This window comes from Vicia villosa, linkage group LG2, assembly GCF_029867415.1.
Source record: "Vicia villosa cultivar HV-30 ecotype Madison, WI linkage group LG2, Vvil1.0, whole genome shotgun sequence".
Taxonomy (NCBI): domain Eukaryota; kingdom Viridiplantae; phylum Streptophyta; class Magnoliopsida; order Fabales; family Fabaceae; genus Vicia; species Vicia villosa.
Window position 1 is genome coordinate 126234042 of NC_081181.1, and position 18094 is coordinate 126252135.

General features: G+C 33.4%; 1 protein-coding gene across 1 annotated transcript; it reads right to left on the reverse strand.

The window, feature by feature from the left end:
• Positions 1-8553: 8553 nt before the first annotated feature.
• On the reverse strand, positions 8554-11373 carry LOC131652026 (uncharacterized). Its single transcript, XM_058921791.1, has one exon. The coding sequence runs from the start codon at positions 11025-11027 to the stop codon at positions 8955-8957; it is 2073 nt and encodes a 690-aa protein (XP_058777774.1). The 5' UTR covers positions 11028-11373; the 3' UTR covers positions 8554-8954.
• Between the last annotated feature and the right edge of the window lie 6721 nt (positions 11374-18094).

Here is an 18094-nt window from a genome sequence, read left to right on the forward strand (position 1 = left end):
TTATGTTTGGTTGCACCCCTTTATCTATCTTATTGATTCTTCTATTTGGTTACTACTCTCATTATTGGTTATTCTAATTGATTTTCTTTGGATTGTATCAGATTGAATTGATTCAATTTGATCGAATTTAATTTATTTTATTTATGTTAGATCCATGGTTTTATGGTTGACATAAATTTTGCTAAAACATGATTCTTATCTGATGTTGAGCAAGATGTTGTAACATCTTGACCAACTGTCATGACAGGTTTTGCTGTCATGTATTTTGACAAATATTCCACCAGATGTTATGACGTGTCATACCAGAACATCATAACAGTTCAGCTGGTTTATTTCCTTGAAGATTTGATTGAAAAATATGAGATTCTGGAAGATTCTAGTGTTCATACATGTGCAACCAATCAAAGATATTTTAGGGACAGTGCAAATTTAATTTGGTTTAATAAAAAGAATCTTTGAAACTTTTTAGGAAACTTTGATTTGATTTGATTTGTTCCTATTTTTTTGTGAAGATATTGTAGCTGATTGAAAAAGGAGAAGATTGGATTTGATTCAAGAGTTCAAGCCCATACTATAAGAGTTTATAAATAAGGACTTACTAAATCTAAAATTAAAAGCATTCACAACAAGAAATAGTGGGTGCAAAATAAGGGTTTAGGGTTTTGGGAGTCTTTTAAGGTTTTTGTGTTTTTCTTTGTATGCAGCTCATGTATCTTCTGATACATAAAGGTACACTGATTGTTCTCGCTCATGAGCTTTTAAGAGAAAAGTTGAGTATTGTTCTTGGTTGAAGCTTTTAAGCAAGACTAAGTATTGTTTATTTAAAGTGTAATCTTCAGTTTGGTTTTTTTGTTTCAGTCACTGGGATTGTGGTTGGTTTTTTTTTATCATTGAGGTGATTGGTTGTAGGAAGTGAGAGGGGGATCTCATATCTAAAGGGTTCTAGGTAGAAGTGGCACAAGGTAGTAATTAGGTGATAAGTTATAATCTAGGACTGTTTAGGCTTTGAACTAATAATATTATAGTGGGTTTTTTCCTTGCTTGGTAGCCCATAGAGTAGGTGACGTTGCACCGAACTGGGTTAGCAACTGATTACTTTCTTTTACCTTCTCCAATTTAATTATGCATAGTTTCTATTTTGGTAAAAGTGTTTTCTGTGAGCAGGTGATGTTATAACATTTTTCGTGACATTATGTTTTGTGTTGAGACATCTGTCTTGACATCTGTATTACAAGTTCCAGAATTTTAACTGACATAAGAGCAGACACCTTGTTTTGTTTATTGAGTAAGCTCCAAGGAGAATATTTTTTGGTACTATGGACAAATAAGGAGGATACAATCCACTGCTTGAAGGATAAAGATGGGAATGTTCCCTTGAAGCTAGAGGAAGATTGGTTTGATGAGGATGATAAGTTAGCTCTTGGAAATTCCAAGGCTTTGAGTGCTTTATTCAATGGAGTGGACAAGAATGTTTTCTGGGTTAATAAATACATGTACTGTAAGGATGCTTGGGAAATCTTCAAGACAAGTCATGAAGGTACATCTAAAGTGAAGATGTCAAGACTATAACTTATCACTTCTAAAATTGAAAATATGAAGATGAATAATGATGACACCATCCAGGACAATCATATAAAGGTTCTTGAAATAGAAAATCCATCCGATGCCTTCTGAGAAAATAAGTTAGAAGAAAAGCTTGTAAGAAAAATTCTTAAGTCTCTACCTAGGAAATTTGACATGAAAGTGAAAACCATTGAAGAAGCTCATGAGATCAGCACTATAAGGGTTGATGAACTTGTTGGCTCACTTCAAACTTTTGAATTGACCATTAGTGACAAGTCTGAGAAAAAGAACAACAACATAGCTTTCGTATCCAATGTTGAAGATGAAACAGGTCAAACTGATCTGGATACTAAGGAAGGACTGTCTAATACCATTGTGTTGCTTGGGAAGCAAATCAATAGAATTCTGAAGAGAATAGATAGAAGAGGAAGACTAGATGTCAAGAAAATCTCATATGACATCAGAAATGATAATGATTCTCAAAATAATAACAGACCTGAAGAGAAATCCAATCAAAGCAATAGTGTTTAATGCCATGAGTGTGAAGGTTTTGGTCATATTATACCAGAATGTCCCACTTTTATCAAGAAGCACTAAAAGGGTTTTACTGTATCTTTGTCTAATGATGATGAGTCAGAAGATGGGTCTAAAATTGAGATTTCCAAACTAGTGATGGCTCTTTCTGGAAGATGGGAATATGAAGTAGAATCTTGTGATGAGAATGATCTCTATAAAGATCTGAATGTGTCCTACAAGGATACTTGTGACAAGTGTGGAGAAAATCTCAAGACAGAAGAAGAACACAGAAAGATCATAGCTGAATTGGAGAATGAAAAGAAGAAGCTTCTATGTATTATTTTTCATCTTCAAAGTGAGGTAACTTTCTTAAATTCCAAGCTTGACACTTGACAAACTTTCTGAAAAGGATGAAAAATAGGATTGATATAATGAAAGAAACTGAAGATACAGAGGTTAATCGTTCATTTGATAATTGATAAAATGAAAAATTTGTAGAAACGTTCTTTCATGCTGAAAAGAAAAGAATGATCAACATGTCCAACCACATGTTCCACCATATTGGAAGACTGAATGAAACTCAAACAAATTCCAATTCTTCAACTTGGAGATGTCATTATTATGGTGAGTATGATCATATTAAGCCTTTTTGTTATAAGTTTTTTGGAGATAAAAAAATTCAGCTCATTCTAAGACTAGTGAAGTTAGGAAAAAGAGAAGTGTTAAAGAAAGAGATGTTAATCTTATAGCTCATACCTCATTGAGAGATTCAAATAGAGAAGATTGGTACTTTGACATTGGATGCTCTAGACATATGACATGGGTTTATAAATTATTGTTGGATATCAGATATCACCCCACAGGTGCTGTCAGATTTGGTGATGTGTTTAAAGGAGAAATCAAAGAAGTAGGAAAATTGATGTGTGCTGGTTCTCCAAATTTAGAAGATGTTCTTCTTGTAAAAAGACTATATGTTAATGTTATTTGCATTAGTCAGCCATGTGATCAAGGGTTGTTGGTCAATTTCTCCAAATCATAATGCTTAGTCAAATATGAGAAAGATGTTGTCATTCTGAAAGGCATAAGGTCTAAAGACAACTGTTACTTGTGGTAATCTCAAATAATTTCTTACTCTCCCACATGTTCAACAAACAATGACGGTGAAGTGAAGCTATGGCACTAGAAACTTTGACACCTTCAGCTCAAAAGAATGTAGGAAATCATATCTGAAGGAGCCATTGGAGGAATGCCAGAGCTCAAGATTCAAGAAGGAAAAGTCTGTGATGAGTGTGAATTGAATAAGAAAACCATGATGTCACACCCAATGTTGCAACATCAGACTACTTCCAAAGTGTTGGAACTTCTTCAAATGGACTTAATGGGACCAATGCAAATAGAAAACTTGGGTGGAAAGAGGTAAGTCAATGTGATTATAGATGATTTTTTTTGGGTATACATGGATGAAATTTCTTAAAGAAAAATCATACACCTTTAAAGTCTTCAAAGATTTGTGTCAAAGTCTCAAAGAGGAGAAATATAGCGTGATTGTCAAAGTTAGAAGTGACCATGACAAAGAGTTTAAGGATGCAAAATTTTCTGAATTATGTGATTCTAAAGGTATTAGTCATGGAAGCTCTTCTCAGCAAGATGGAATTGTTGAGCAAAAGACTAGAGCTATACAAGAATCAGCTAGAGTCATGCTTCATACTAAGCAATTGCCATTGGAGTTTTGGCTTGAAGCTATGAATACTGCATGCTATATTCATAACAGGGTTACCTTGAGAGGAAGTACTTCAACCACTCTCTTTGAGTTTTAGAAAGGAAGGAAGCCATTAGTAAACTATTTTCATATCTTTGGAAGTAGATGCTACATCTTGACTGATAAAGATTCCATAAAAGATGAAGGGAAATTTTTGGGTTACTCTTCACACAACAAAGCTTATAAAATATTTCACTCTAGAACTAAAGTTACAATGGAACTCATTAGTGTAGTGATTGATGATTCTATTACTAAAGAGAAGATGAATCTCAAAGACAATGTTGGAACATCTTGTGTACATACTGAAGAAGTAGTGAGGGAGGAAATTTGTGAATTCATAAGTACTTAATTAGTAAGTTCTAAATCCAGCAGAGGTTTCTCTACTAAAGAACAAATAAAACAATCCAAGGAATTAATTATAAAATATCCTAATGAAGGGGACATCACTGAATTCAATGAGAAAGTATCAAATGTTGATGGATATTTTGTCTTGAGGAACACTTTGTTTTTCAGGATCAATAAGAAGCAAGTATGTGCTTCTTGGTGTAATGTTGAAGCTAAGCTTAGGGAAACCAGAGGAAGTTTCTCTAAAGTGACAAGAATGAAACAAATGCTGAAGGATTTTAATGTCAAACATGATGTATTGACATTACATTGTATTGATCTGAATGTTATCAGATATCTCATTCAACATGGTTGGAACAAGAATCTTGATAGTTATCGACAACTAATCAAGAATTTTGTTGAAGGAAAGGTTGTTACTCTGGTGCATATGGATAACAAGGAACAACTCACTGTTATGTTTAAAGCAAATCATATTGAGAATATAAGCAGTGGGAATGGAACTTGCACTATTGATGAGTTATAGCAGTTACAAATATGGAGGGATGCAACTGTTACTACATCTTTCTTATATTCTCTAAGGCTTGCGAAGCCTATACTAATTGCTATTATTAAAGGATGGAACAAAATATCTATGCAAGACAACAACAATGAGTGCATAAGGGTCTTTGACAGGGCAAGAGGTGGAAGACCACCTAAAAATGATCAATTTGTTTGCTTCCATCAGATTGGGTTTCCATATGAGATTTTGTGTTTCCATTTGTGCTTATAGCTTATGTGCAATGTGTGTGCTTCCATTGTTTACATTTACTCTATTTTTATTGTCAAAATTTGTCTAAAAAGGGGGAGTAAAGTGTTATTGTGTTTTTGTTTGTCCTGATGTTATGACACATGTCTTGACATGTTGTTTAGCATGCTGATAGGACTGTCTTACTGATAAGGGGAAAGTAGTTATTATGGTTGCTTGTTGGATGCAACTATTTAGGGGGCATGATAGCATGCCTGTTGCTGCTACTAGAGACTGGAGGATTTGTGTGCATGATGTCTTACCTGATGTGAGGCTTTTATTATCTTCTGCAGCATGTGCCTCTGATGTGTGAACTTGGGTAGTTCATATTTGGTGAATTAGATTTTTTGGTGATTTGGGTTTTCCCTTTGAGGGGGATCAGAAATGGTTATGTATGATCGTGGGAGTAATGGACCTATATGATTGTAAAAGTTGTTGGAGATGTATTGATGTGATGTCAGACCACATGTTTAAACATCTAACTTTTGGAGAGCTTTGAAGAAAGGGTCTCTCTGTAACTATTGTGTATCTCTGATATATTTTTATGTTTGCAGTTTGTACAAAAATTACATGTTTTCATGTAGCTTGTGTTTTTTGGTTGTGGTTTTATTCATATCTCCAAGACTTAATTGTGCTTTGGCTGTTTTAGCCAAAATTTGCCAAACAGGGAGATTGTTAGATCCATGGTTTTATGGTTGCCATAAATTTTGCTAAAATATGGTTCTTATCTGATGTTGAACAAAATGTTGTAACATCTTGACCAACTGTCATGACAGGTTTTGCTGTCATGTGTTTTGAAAAATGTTCTGCCAAATGTTGTGGCATGCTATACTAGAACATCTTAACAGTTTAGCTGGTTTATTTCCTTGAAGATTTGATTGAAAAATATGAGATTTTGGAAGATTCTAGTGCTCATACATGCACAACCAATCAAAGATATTTTAGGGACAATGCAAATTTGATTTGGTTTAATAAAAAGAATCTTGGAGACTTTTTAGGAAACTTTGATTTGATTAGATTTGATTTGGTCCTATTTTTTGTGAAGATCTTTCAGCTGATTGAAAAATGAGAAGATTGAATTTGATTCAAGAGTCCAAGTCCATACTACAAGAGTTTATAAATAAGACTTACTAAATCTAAAATAGAAAACATTCACAACAAGAAATAGTGGGTGCAAAATAAGGGTTTAGGGTTTCAGGAGTATTTTAAGGTTTTTGTGTTTTTCTTTGTATGTCACTCATGTATCTTCTGATACATGTAGACCGATTGTTATCACTTATGAGCTTTTAAGCAAAGAGTTGAGTATTGTTCTTGGTTGAAGATTTTAAGCAAGACCAAGTATTGTTTATTGGAAGTGTAATATTCTGTTTGGTTTTTTTTGTTTTAGTCACTGGGATTGTTGTTGGTTTTTTATCACTGAGGCGATTGGTTGTAGGAAGTGCGAGGGGGATATCATATCTAGAGGGTTCTTGGTAGAAGTCGCACAAGGTAGTGATTATGCGAGAAGTTGTAAATTAGGAGCTTTGAACTAATAATATCGTAGTGGATTTCCTTCCTGGCTTGACAGCCCCCAGAGTAGGTGACGTTGCACTGAACTGGGTTAACAATTTGTTGTATTCTTTTATCTTCTGCAATTTAATTCTGCAGAGTTTCTATTTTGGTAAAAGTGTTATCTACCAGCAGGTAATGTTATAACATATGTCCTGACATTGTGTTTTGTGTTAAGACTTCTGTCTTGACATCTGTATTGTAATTGCCAAAATTTGAGTTTCACTATGATTGATTTAAATTAATTTGGTTCAAATTGATATGGATTGATTTGGATTGATTGTGTTCGATTTGATTTGGATATGATTAGACTAGATTGGTTTAGTTTGATCAGATTTGGTTTAATTTAGTTTAATTCAAATTGATTTGATTCATTTTGATTTGTTGGTTTGATTTGTTCCCTATTTGGATGCTCATCTTTTCTCAATTGATTTCTCCATTCAACTTATTCAACGACTTCTTCTCTCTTTGGTTGTTGCTCCTCTCTATGATGGTTCTTCTTATTGGTTGTTGTTTCCGGTGGTTATGATATTAGTTAAGTTGGATTTATCACTTACTTTTAGGTTAATTTGTAACGAGCTTAAAATTTAACAAACTTTAACTTTAAAGGGAGTGTTCGAGTTTTATATTTATATTGTTTATTATTGAACATGTTTTTATTTTTTGTTTTTGGCAAACTCTCAATACTTCATATTATTGCATTGTGAGTTTAAGGGGAGACGTTAGATAATATGTAATGGACCTTACTTATAGTTGAGCTACATGTAGTTTAGTATATTTATGTCTTATTATATATTCTCTTTGTAACCCTTATTTACATAAGTTTTGTTATTCATATTATTGAAAACCTAGTCTCTTCCTCTCTTCCCTACTTTGTTATCTTTATTGTTAACGATGAAGTCCATATTTTATACCAAACTTCTATCTAAAACCATCTTTCGACGGTGTTGAACTGATTTTGAATGGACAACCGTATTTCTTAGTGGCACTTTATGTTCCACTATCTATTTCCCTGTATTTCTCACCTTTATCACGATCAAATAATATTTTTTTGTCTCTCCCTCTCTTGTCTGTTTCGTATCTGAAGAAATGATGATTACATTGTTTCAGTCTTTGAACGAGTGTTGATAACAATTATTTTATTTCTGATTTCAACCTCCTTAATTCATTTTATCACCTCTTCTCGTGTATCAAATCTTTGTATAATCGAGAATGTATTAGTAGTATCTGCATATTTCTGATTTTTGTCGCATATTTGTAAAGAGATTTCCATATGACTGAACAACATAAAAAAAGTTTTTAAAAAAAATCATATCGGAATACTTAATGGTAAGTAATCGGTACACAAAATAGAAATGATAATATAACATTCGACAAAGTTATCTAAAACATGTTACAAACCGGAGAGCATACCAACAAATTCTCTTGGAAGAAAAAAAACGTATTTGATAACTTTTTTTCATTGTACTCCGCTAAACATATGTGGGGTGCAAGAATGAATATAAGCCCAACCTATCACAAGAATGATATAGCCCGTTTGGACTGCGCGTACGCGGAAAGCTTGGAAAGTGTAAATTTGGATAGATGGGTGAGTCAAAAAATGTATCTTCTCTTCCAACACAACACGTAGAATTTTCTCAATCTTGCTTCTTCTAAATAATCAGTTCAAAATGTATACAACCCCAATATTACCTAATTATTAATAATCAATTCAGGGGTGGTTTTGTTACAGTAGAAAATTGTTGTTAGAAATTAAGTTATTGTTAACTAACAACAATTTGCAGATACTCTATATTTTATTATGCAATGATGGAATCGTATATAGAAAGTAAACTTGACGTGGGTTAGTTTTGAACACGTCCTGTTCCTGCAGTTGAATGTTTGGACCACAATCCATCGCCAAACCTCAGGTCAACTTCACTTTTTTGTGTGCATATATTCCTTGCTTTCTATCCATGCAACAAAAGCTTAAGAATCATTCAAAGGTATTCTTTTAGAATTTTTCTATTTGGTCCAACGCATAAGAGTTGGTAAATAATTGTAGACAGCAAAGTGAACAACTCACTTTAAAGTGTAAAGTGAGTTTTATCAACCATTGATTAATACATCACATGTGAATTTTACATTTACATCTTAACAAATCATGAGTTTGTTGAAATAACAACAAAATTTCTCACTTTAGAGCAGCCAAATTGATTGTATACACACGCAGAAAAATGATATCTGCTAGGATCCTATTTATAAGAAAAACTTTATTTTTTAGATATTTTGAATGATTAATGCAGCTGGACAATATATAGACCAAATACATTACATATTCAACGAATCTATAAAATAAAATTTTTCTTATATATAGGACCAGAGAGTAGATCAGATAAGAATTGGAAATGACTGAAAAACCTTTACATTTACAAAGATGGTGACAATGTACTATTTTTCCTACTGATGCAATTTATGATGAAATCCTCTTGAACCTCTAGATTGATAAAGCTCCAACCTACTTTTGGCTTCTTGCAACAATGCCTCAAGGGTTTCCTCATGTTGCATGAAAGATTGCTTGGATGCCCATTCAAGCACTCCAAGAACCTCAGCAAGAGCGAGTTCTTCGCTATCCGGCACGTGCAATGCAATGTAGGAGAGCAGAACCAATGCTGGAACCTGATGTTCTCCGAAATAAACAAGCTGAATCAAATGTTTTGCGCCACCTGCGCTAATAATTGCCTTGGAGTGATCAACATGAAGGTAGTTTTCACTTCCCGCAAATTTCCTGAGCGCGATTGCCGCCTCTCTGGAAACCTCTGCCTCCCCTTCATCAAGAAGTTTCACCAATGGACCAATCATTCTTGTCTCGGTGGCCTTGAATGTCCTTGCCAAATTCCCAATCGCCTTGACGCAAGGAATGAGGAGATCCGAATCAGGTTTCTCGATTATCTTAAGCACTTGATCAACAACTGCTTTGCAGGCAGGAGAATTAGGCTTAAATGCAGATTTCCTCAATTCAGCATCTTTCTCAGCAACCGCAGTAATCTCCATCAACGCCATCGCTGAATTGTACTGCACAGCCTCCGGTCCTTTCTCAAGTAAAACAGCAAAACACAACAAAGCCCTTGATTCTGTTATGCTGCGACAAATCATCACATTATCCTTAGCCAAATGCCAAAGAGCTCTTGCAGCCATTTCCTTCATACTTGCCTTAGTCTCCGCGTCTTCAAATTCCCTCCCCTTCATGTTAATTCCCGAATGCGAATAATTTCTCTGATGATTATTATGATTTCCTTGCTTACCACCACCACCATTACCATTACCATTACCATTACCAAGTCCATTGCCATTAGGAGGATTAGAATTGGACAAAAAGTTCTGATTTTGATTTGCTTCATCTCCTTGACTAGGCTTGGAAGCAGCATGTTTCGCCATAGTACTTGTGATCACTCTATGCAGATTTCTAGGTCTTTCGCCCAACGGATGATGCGACACGCGACCTAGTTTGTTGTTTCCGTTTCCGCCACCAACACCATCATCTCCATTTTCATTCCCCTTCTTTGGATTAAGATTAGAACCAGAATTATTATTATTATTACTATTCGCCATAACAACAGCAGCAGCGTGAATCGAAGTCGCTTTCATGCTAACAACAGCATACTTACTATGTTCTTCAACTGTTTCAAAAGCAAGATGACCAACAAGCAACCTTATAATATTATGCTGAGCAAAAAGATCCTGACACTTAGGATAATTAGCAACAAGCTCAGAAACAGCCCAAGCAACAACACCTTGAACTTTCATAGGACCTTCTTTAAGAATCTTCGCAAAAACCGAACAAACACCCGCATGAATCATATGTTCCACGCATTCCGCATCACGACCAAGAAGCCCAATAGCTCTAGCAGCATTCTCTTGTCCATCAATCTTCCCTTCCTTGATCAGCTTCAAAAGTGGCCCCACCCCACCTTCCTCAATTATAAGCTTCCCATAACGATCACTCCCACGCGCCAGCGAGACAAGCGAAGCCGCCGCGTCGGAGCGATCTTCCTGTGAACCGGTGTAAAGTATAGCGATCTGCTCCCAAATGAAGCATAGAATAGGTTCATTGGCCGCGATCGGAGGAAGTCCGAGATACTCGCCACCACGGTCGTCTGCAGGGGCGGAGACACGAAGCAGCCATGAAACATCGCCGATGGAGTTTTCTAAATGGGAGGATGTTTTACGGAAGGCTGCGGCAGGGATGATGGTGAAGACACGTTTCATGATACCATTGGCACGACATTTTAGGACTAAGGAAAGTGCTTTGTCGAGTACCTGTTCGGTTTCTTCGATGATCCGTTTAGTAGGACGTTCGTATAGATCGGAGCTCGCTCTGGCGGCTTGCCGGAGAAGACCGGCGAGCTTCTCCGTTTTGGATTTGAGCTCTCCGCATTCTTGCTTGAAGGAACTTGCTTCATCTGCGGCTTTTGTTACTTGGTCTGCTAACTGGATCGGTTTTGTTAATATTTGTTTCACTATGTCACCCATTGATGGTGAAGACAGTTTGATTTGGATTATGTTTGTGTTTTTGTTCTTGTGTTGTGTTTGGTGAAGATGTGTATAAATGAATGGTGTCAACTAGAGATTCTCAAGAAGAAAGTTGAATTGAATGGAAGTGAATTTTACAAGGTCAAACGCGCTTATACAGCTTCACTGAGATTTTGAAGAATTTGTTAGCAGCCCCAAAAACTATAGTATGAAAACTGAGTTTTCAGATTTGGACAACTGTGAGTTTAAAATTCATGTTCCATAATCAATTTTAATATGAGATGAGGTAGTGAATAGACTAATTTACTAGACAAAATTTTGTGACTATAGGTCCACATAATTATTCTTGGCAAATTGATTGATACTCCCTCTCTACCTATAATATAGAATATGTTGGAGCATTTAACATAAATTACAAAAATGGGATAATAGTGTTTTTATTAAATTATCTTTATAATTATTAAAGCAATTTTTTTCTTTTAAAATATAAACAAAAGTTAAAAAATATATTTTTTAGAAAGTAAATATCCTCCTTCAAATTAATATATACTTGTATTTACTAGTATACCCCTAATTTAGCTCAAGAGCATTAAATGTTGGTAATTAATTTATCAAATAAATATAATTAAGGATATTAAAGTGAATATTATTTTGATTGTATTTGAATTAAAAATTAATTATAATTAACTTAACTTTCTTAATTAGTGTTAAAGTAGTCATTTTTTTTATAATTGAGATTGGAGGGAGTAATTTTCCATTATATATATATATATATATATATATATATATATATATATATATATATATATATATATATATATATATATATATATATATATATATATATATATATATATATATATATATATATATATATATATGGGATGTATCAAATGAGAACTTTGGTTGTTATGAGAACTAAGAACTTCTAATAATAACTCTACGATTTAAAATCAACGCCTCAGATTTCACTTAAATTTTAAGAGACAATAATTAATAGATAGAATCTGGTTTAAATACATATCACATAAATAAATGCATATTTGAGCATTGATTTTATGTTATTAAAAGTTCTCAGTTCTCATGATAACAAAAGTTCTCATTTGATATATATATATATATATATATATAAGGAGGATTATATTGACTCCAAGAGTAAGTTATAATAACTTACTCCACATCTTAACCATTAATTTTTTTCAATCTAATGGTTAAAAATAATAAGGAATAGTTTTCTCTTTCCACATTTAATGACTTATTATTTTTAACCATTAGATTGAAAAGAATTAATGGTCAAGATGTGGAGTAAATTATTATAACTTACTCTTGGAGTCAATATAACCCTCCTATATATATATATATATATATATATATATATATATATATATATATATATATATATATATATATATATATATATATATATATATATATATATATATATATATATATGTCATATGTGTGAAGTATTTCAATGAGTTAATTATTTGAGAGGGATGAAGTGTCTTTTAGATAGATGTTACATAATGTCACATTAATGTGGAAGCTCTTCTTTCAAAGAAACATTTAATGGGATGGTGAAATGTTCATTCAGTGTGCCATATTGATTGAGTAATTAAGAAATCTAGTTAATGTGTATGAAAAATGAAATTTTGAATTACTTTAGAAAAAGTATCACTTAACTAATAAAAAAATCATTTATTAATAATATAAAAAATTAATAAAAAATAGATTAATAAATAGTATTAACATACTAAAAAATGAGTTTTATATGTTATAAAATAACATTCTAGAAAAAGCACCAATGGCATGCATTGCATGATTTTTCAATACTTTAAGGGAAATCTGCAGCAAAGTATGGTAAAAAGGACCAATTTGTTGGCACCACTGATAAAAACAAAGCCAGGAAACCAGACAAAGTTGCTTGAAAACATGGTGACAGATCAACATTATACTAATGTTAATAATTATGTGGCAAAAAGTTTTCAATCTCAATATCTTAGATTGGTTTCTTTTTTATATTTGGGCTAACAAACATTACATAGCTATTAGCTACTTTAATTTGCAACAATATCAAATGAGACAATTAGAAACAAACAAAGATATTTAGTTTTCCTGCATCCCTTCACATTGGTACAACCTTTGGTGGAAACATCCTCTTGTGGACTATTATATAGAAAATCTAGAAAAGGAATAGTGAATGTCCATGTCATGACAATATTGTGCAAACATCATGGATTGAATATTTCCGTCGTGGCAAACTGTACAAAAGACTATGGTTCAAAAATTGAAGTTGGTATAAAGCAAGCAGAGCAATAAAATTGTGGTTACTCATTATCTTTGAAAACTTTAGGAGCACTCATCATTGTGACCGTACTACAAAATCGTCCTCGGGTAAATCAAATTGACATAGATAGAAAGAAATACAAAAATGAGTAAATGACTTAAATTAGTATGTTTTTTTAATTCTCTAGTGGCAAGATTTAATTTTGTGAAATTCATTCTGTGTATGAGCTAATAATCGGTAATTTATTTAATTATTTATTTGTTTAAAATGAAAGCCTAAATTAAATAATAAAAGAATTTAAAAATCAGCTAAATTTATTAGAAGACCTCTAAAAACTTGGGAAGACTTATTAAAGCACCCCATAGTAGCAAGGGCGTCAACGCACAAATTTGTTTCTTTAAGCGTATGTACCACTTGGACAAACTCGTGATCTTCTATCTGCTTCTTAATTTCTTTGATCAAAACCAAACAACTAGCATTACTAACCCATCACCACCAATAGCTCTCACCACAATCTCAGAATCCATGTTGACTTCCACTTTTCTCAAACCTAAGCTTTTATTAAGCTTTAGACTTTCACAAACTCCCCAACATTCGCCACTACGACACTATAATTTCCCAAATATTTGGAGAAGTCACTAATCCATTTCCCCCCACATCACGAATAACTCCACCACACCCTGTAGCATTGTTATCCTTCTTTTGCCCCATCTGTATTAAGCTTCACCATATTATCTAGAGGTGGCTTCCACTCGATATTCCTAACTCTCACTTCAGTCTTTATCACTTGTACTGTTAACTTCTTCGCTTGCTCATAATCCTTTCGTCTTTGGAGAATATGGCAAACTGGCTCACTAGGTCTCATATAATTCTCATCATGTTCTTCCGTGTTTCTTCACATCCAAAATGGCATGACATGCAATTGCCCACACACTACTCCTGTTTTTTATTCCCTCTCGATGAAAATTCTGTCGAATACTTTCATCCCACATAAAGGGTTTGGATGGCATCCCATATACCTTTAGCATACTTATGTTGTAAAATTTAGTAGAATACTTTCATGCATAAATCAAAGATAAGTATGTTCCTTGTTTTCAGATCATATGAAGCCTTTTTGGTTTTCATCATCTGACAAATCCTTTGGGTGTTTAACAATAACATCGTTGCCCTTAGGGATAAATGGCCCTTCGGTGAAGGATGTCCATAGATTTTTATCAACTCATAGTAAATTTACATACATGCTATCTTTCCAATAAGCACGATTCTCGCCTTTAAAAACATATGCTCACTACACACTCTTTTTGGATCGTCATCGTTAGCCATATTCTCAAACTTTTGAGTCATTTAGACTTGATCAAAAGACTAGCTATGAGGCCAATTGTTAGGTGAGAATATGGAGCAGATAAACGATCTAGAAGAGAGGGGTGAATAGGCCCTTATTAAAAATTCAATTGATTTTCCAAAAATAGAATATCATAGGGTTTTCAAAATTATGCGCGGAAGTCTTAAAGCGAAAATAGAGACTTATGCTTTTATTTGTAATTCAACCACATTGACAAATACACAATTCACAAAACTCACATATTGTTCAACAATGATTAATTGAATGATTGTATATTACACAAAATGTGTCATGTACAATATTTCAATTATGATCGGATTCTGCCAACACTAGTTTTCCAGAATTTAATCACGACTAAAGCTCAATTAGGTACCAATTCTAACAAAACCTAACCTTGCGTAATAAATTGGTACCAACTAAATTGAATGATAAATTCAGCTAAGAATTGATAACCTAAGCATGCAATATCCTGAAAATTAAAATACGGGAGTGAGAGTGAGAGTGAGAGTGTGAGAGAGAGAGAGAGAGAGAGATAGTACACTGAAATGTTTAGTGGTTTAGAGATCGTCCTTGCTTTGCCTACTCTACTCTTCAATGGTTTCTCGTTGGAACTTGTTTTGTTCCTTTTTATTTTGAAAAATATTGCAAAAGTATATGGATCTTGAATTGTATACAACTTAATGTCAAACTCTTCTACAAAATCTTTACTCGATTCTTGCTTCTTGAAGCTTCCAGCTTCACCAATCTGCTCACAGTCTTCGTGTGTGGCAATCACCCTTTGATCCCACTAATTTATCTAGCGATGAAGTGTTTGAATATTTGAGAAGAACTCCACTTTCTCCATATCCTTCCACACAATCACTACCAAAGTCACCTGGATAGAAGAACCTCACTCTTTTCACAGGAATTTGTCACTACCAGTGAAAATAACCTCAATATTGAAAGCTTCATAAAAATCTTTACCAAACCTTCAAGAACGATTAGTTTCAAGACAATTTCTCCTTCAACAATTACAAATCTCCATGATCAAGATATGAAATCAAACTAAAGGTAGAAGATGAAAGAATTTCTATTAGTAAGCGTTTCTAAGTTTTTCAAAATTGATAGGGTGTTGATTTCACAAAATCACAATGAAGATTATGAAATTGATTTTTGAATATATGATGACAAAATGAATTATATATGCTTCAGATTAAACACAAAAATGGATGGAAAAGTTAGTCAGATTCAATTCAGGAACATCTCATAATTTGAGTCAAATGAGGAAGTGAAGTGGTTAAGAAAACATAAAGAATTTGACCCATTTCTCGTATGATTCGAACCACCTTATAACTCTTATTCGAGTCATGAAGGCTCGTGATTTGAATCAGGTATAAAGTTTGATACGAGTCAATTTGGATAGATCTAAACAGATAAATGTGAGAAACTATGTGATTCGAGTCAAGTAGGAAGTATGATTCGAATCAACTGAAGCAGAGGTTGTCCAGATCTGTCTGATTGGAATCAAGTGCAACTTGTGATTCGACTCACAAGGTTGCCTGATTCGAATCTATTAAAAGTGTGAATTAAGTCACATGTGTTAAAAAGTTTCTATTTGCCTATGTTTAATTTGATTTAAGTAAGGATATGTACATCATTCGAGTCATGCTGTCGCGCGCTCGGTTTTTTGGCCATACCTCTCGCGGAGAGATACGCGAACTGACTCTTTTTTGTTTCTGCTTTTGTGTTTGAAAATCAGAGAGTCGCCACCGACCTTTTATTTTATCCAATTAAGGAAAGGTTTACAAAAGAAACAGAAAAAAGACCTTTAAGAAATTCTGGGTAAGGGGGTAGGTTATACAAAGGGAAGGTGTTAGCACCCTTTGTATCCATGGTTATCCATGGGCTCTTTAATTTGCTTAGCTCACTTGTTTTCAATTGCTCTGAAATGCTCGTATGTGGTTTTGAAATACCTTTGTAAATTGAATTTGTAATGATCCTTGTGCGGATGTATACAAAGTGTTTTTATCTTTCAAAAGATGCTTTGGAAAAAAGAGCGTTAACTTCGTAATGATCCTTGTTTGGATATATACAAAGTATTGTCTTTTTGAAAGTTTTATTTTGAAAAACAATGATATATGAGAGATTTGTTTGTTTTGATTTGAGCAAGCAAATTAGGAGGTCTACCCTGAGTTATAAGGTCTTTATCCTATTTCCTTTAAAAATCTATCCTTTCACCGGATATAAACAAAGGTTCGATTTTGTACTCGAAACAGTAGAATTTGATTTTTTGATTTTGAAAAGAATGAGAAAGGGATTACCTTCAGAAGTGCAAATGTGATTGTGTTTGGATTCAGATATTTTATCTTTGAAGTTAGTGATCTAACGGTTCAATTTTATCTTTGGCATACACGCAGTTTATATGTGCTGGAATTTAAAATGCGGAAATGTAAAATGCGGAAAGTAAATCTACGCTATTACATCGATTGTGCAAGAAATGTAAACTACGCTATTTACATGAATTTGACAACCTATACATTTATCTAGGAATTTAAATTGCAAGAAAATAAAAGAAGAAAGAAATGCATGTTTTTGGTTTTTTTGATGATTGATTTTAATTAAAATTAATGCATGATTAATTAAATTAAAATGAGGAAAAAAGATGAAAATAAATTTCAAACCTAAAAATTAAGTTCAAAATATGTTCAAAATGCTTGTTAATTAATTTTTAAACAAAACTATTTTTTTTGGGATTTTTTGAAATTGATTTGAAAGAAGTCCACACAATTGTTCATCATCTTCTTTAAGGATACCTGCGGATTTTGTTACACAATTTCCTGCAGCTTTACCTGCGGATTCCACCTTCGAATTTCTGGATTCTTAAAACCTACAAAAAACGCATGAAACAAAAACAACAATGGCCCAGATTTACTAAACAAGACCTCTTGAATTCAATAGTGATGTTAATTTTCTCATTTGACCATGATAAATATGAAAACGAAAAGGTTGAAGCTTTTAGCTTCAACCATGGCACACCACAATTCAGGGCCTTAGGCTCACATGTTAGACGTTGAATCTACCCCATATGATCTCAAAAAGATAGCAAAGGTATTAGATTTTGTTTAAACGTGCTTATAGTAGAGATATTAAAAGTTGATAATATGCATGAATATGTTACTTTTGAAACAAGAGTTCTATGAGAATGTAGCCATGATTATTGATCCTAACTTACTATATTAAGTTCCAGGAGATGATTAGAACAATTGGTTTGTATTGATAATGGTTGGAATATAGAAATTGAAAATTACAAAGTTATGGAATTTTTGAGAGAATTTTGTGAAGTTTCTTGCTATCCCTTGGCTATATTTTTGTGTCTCCTTTCCTCCTCTTTTTTTGATGGAGTTTGCAGCTTCATTTATAGGCCACGTTGTGCTTAAAATCTAAGCTAGAAGCATTGAT

Coding starts and splice junctions, on each gene's coding strand:
- LOC131652026 (XM_058921791.1), bottom strand. CDS start 11,027: ATGGGTGACATAGTGAAACAAATATTAACAAAACCGATCCAGTTAGCA.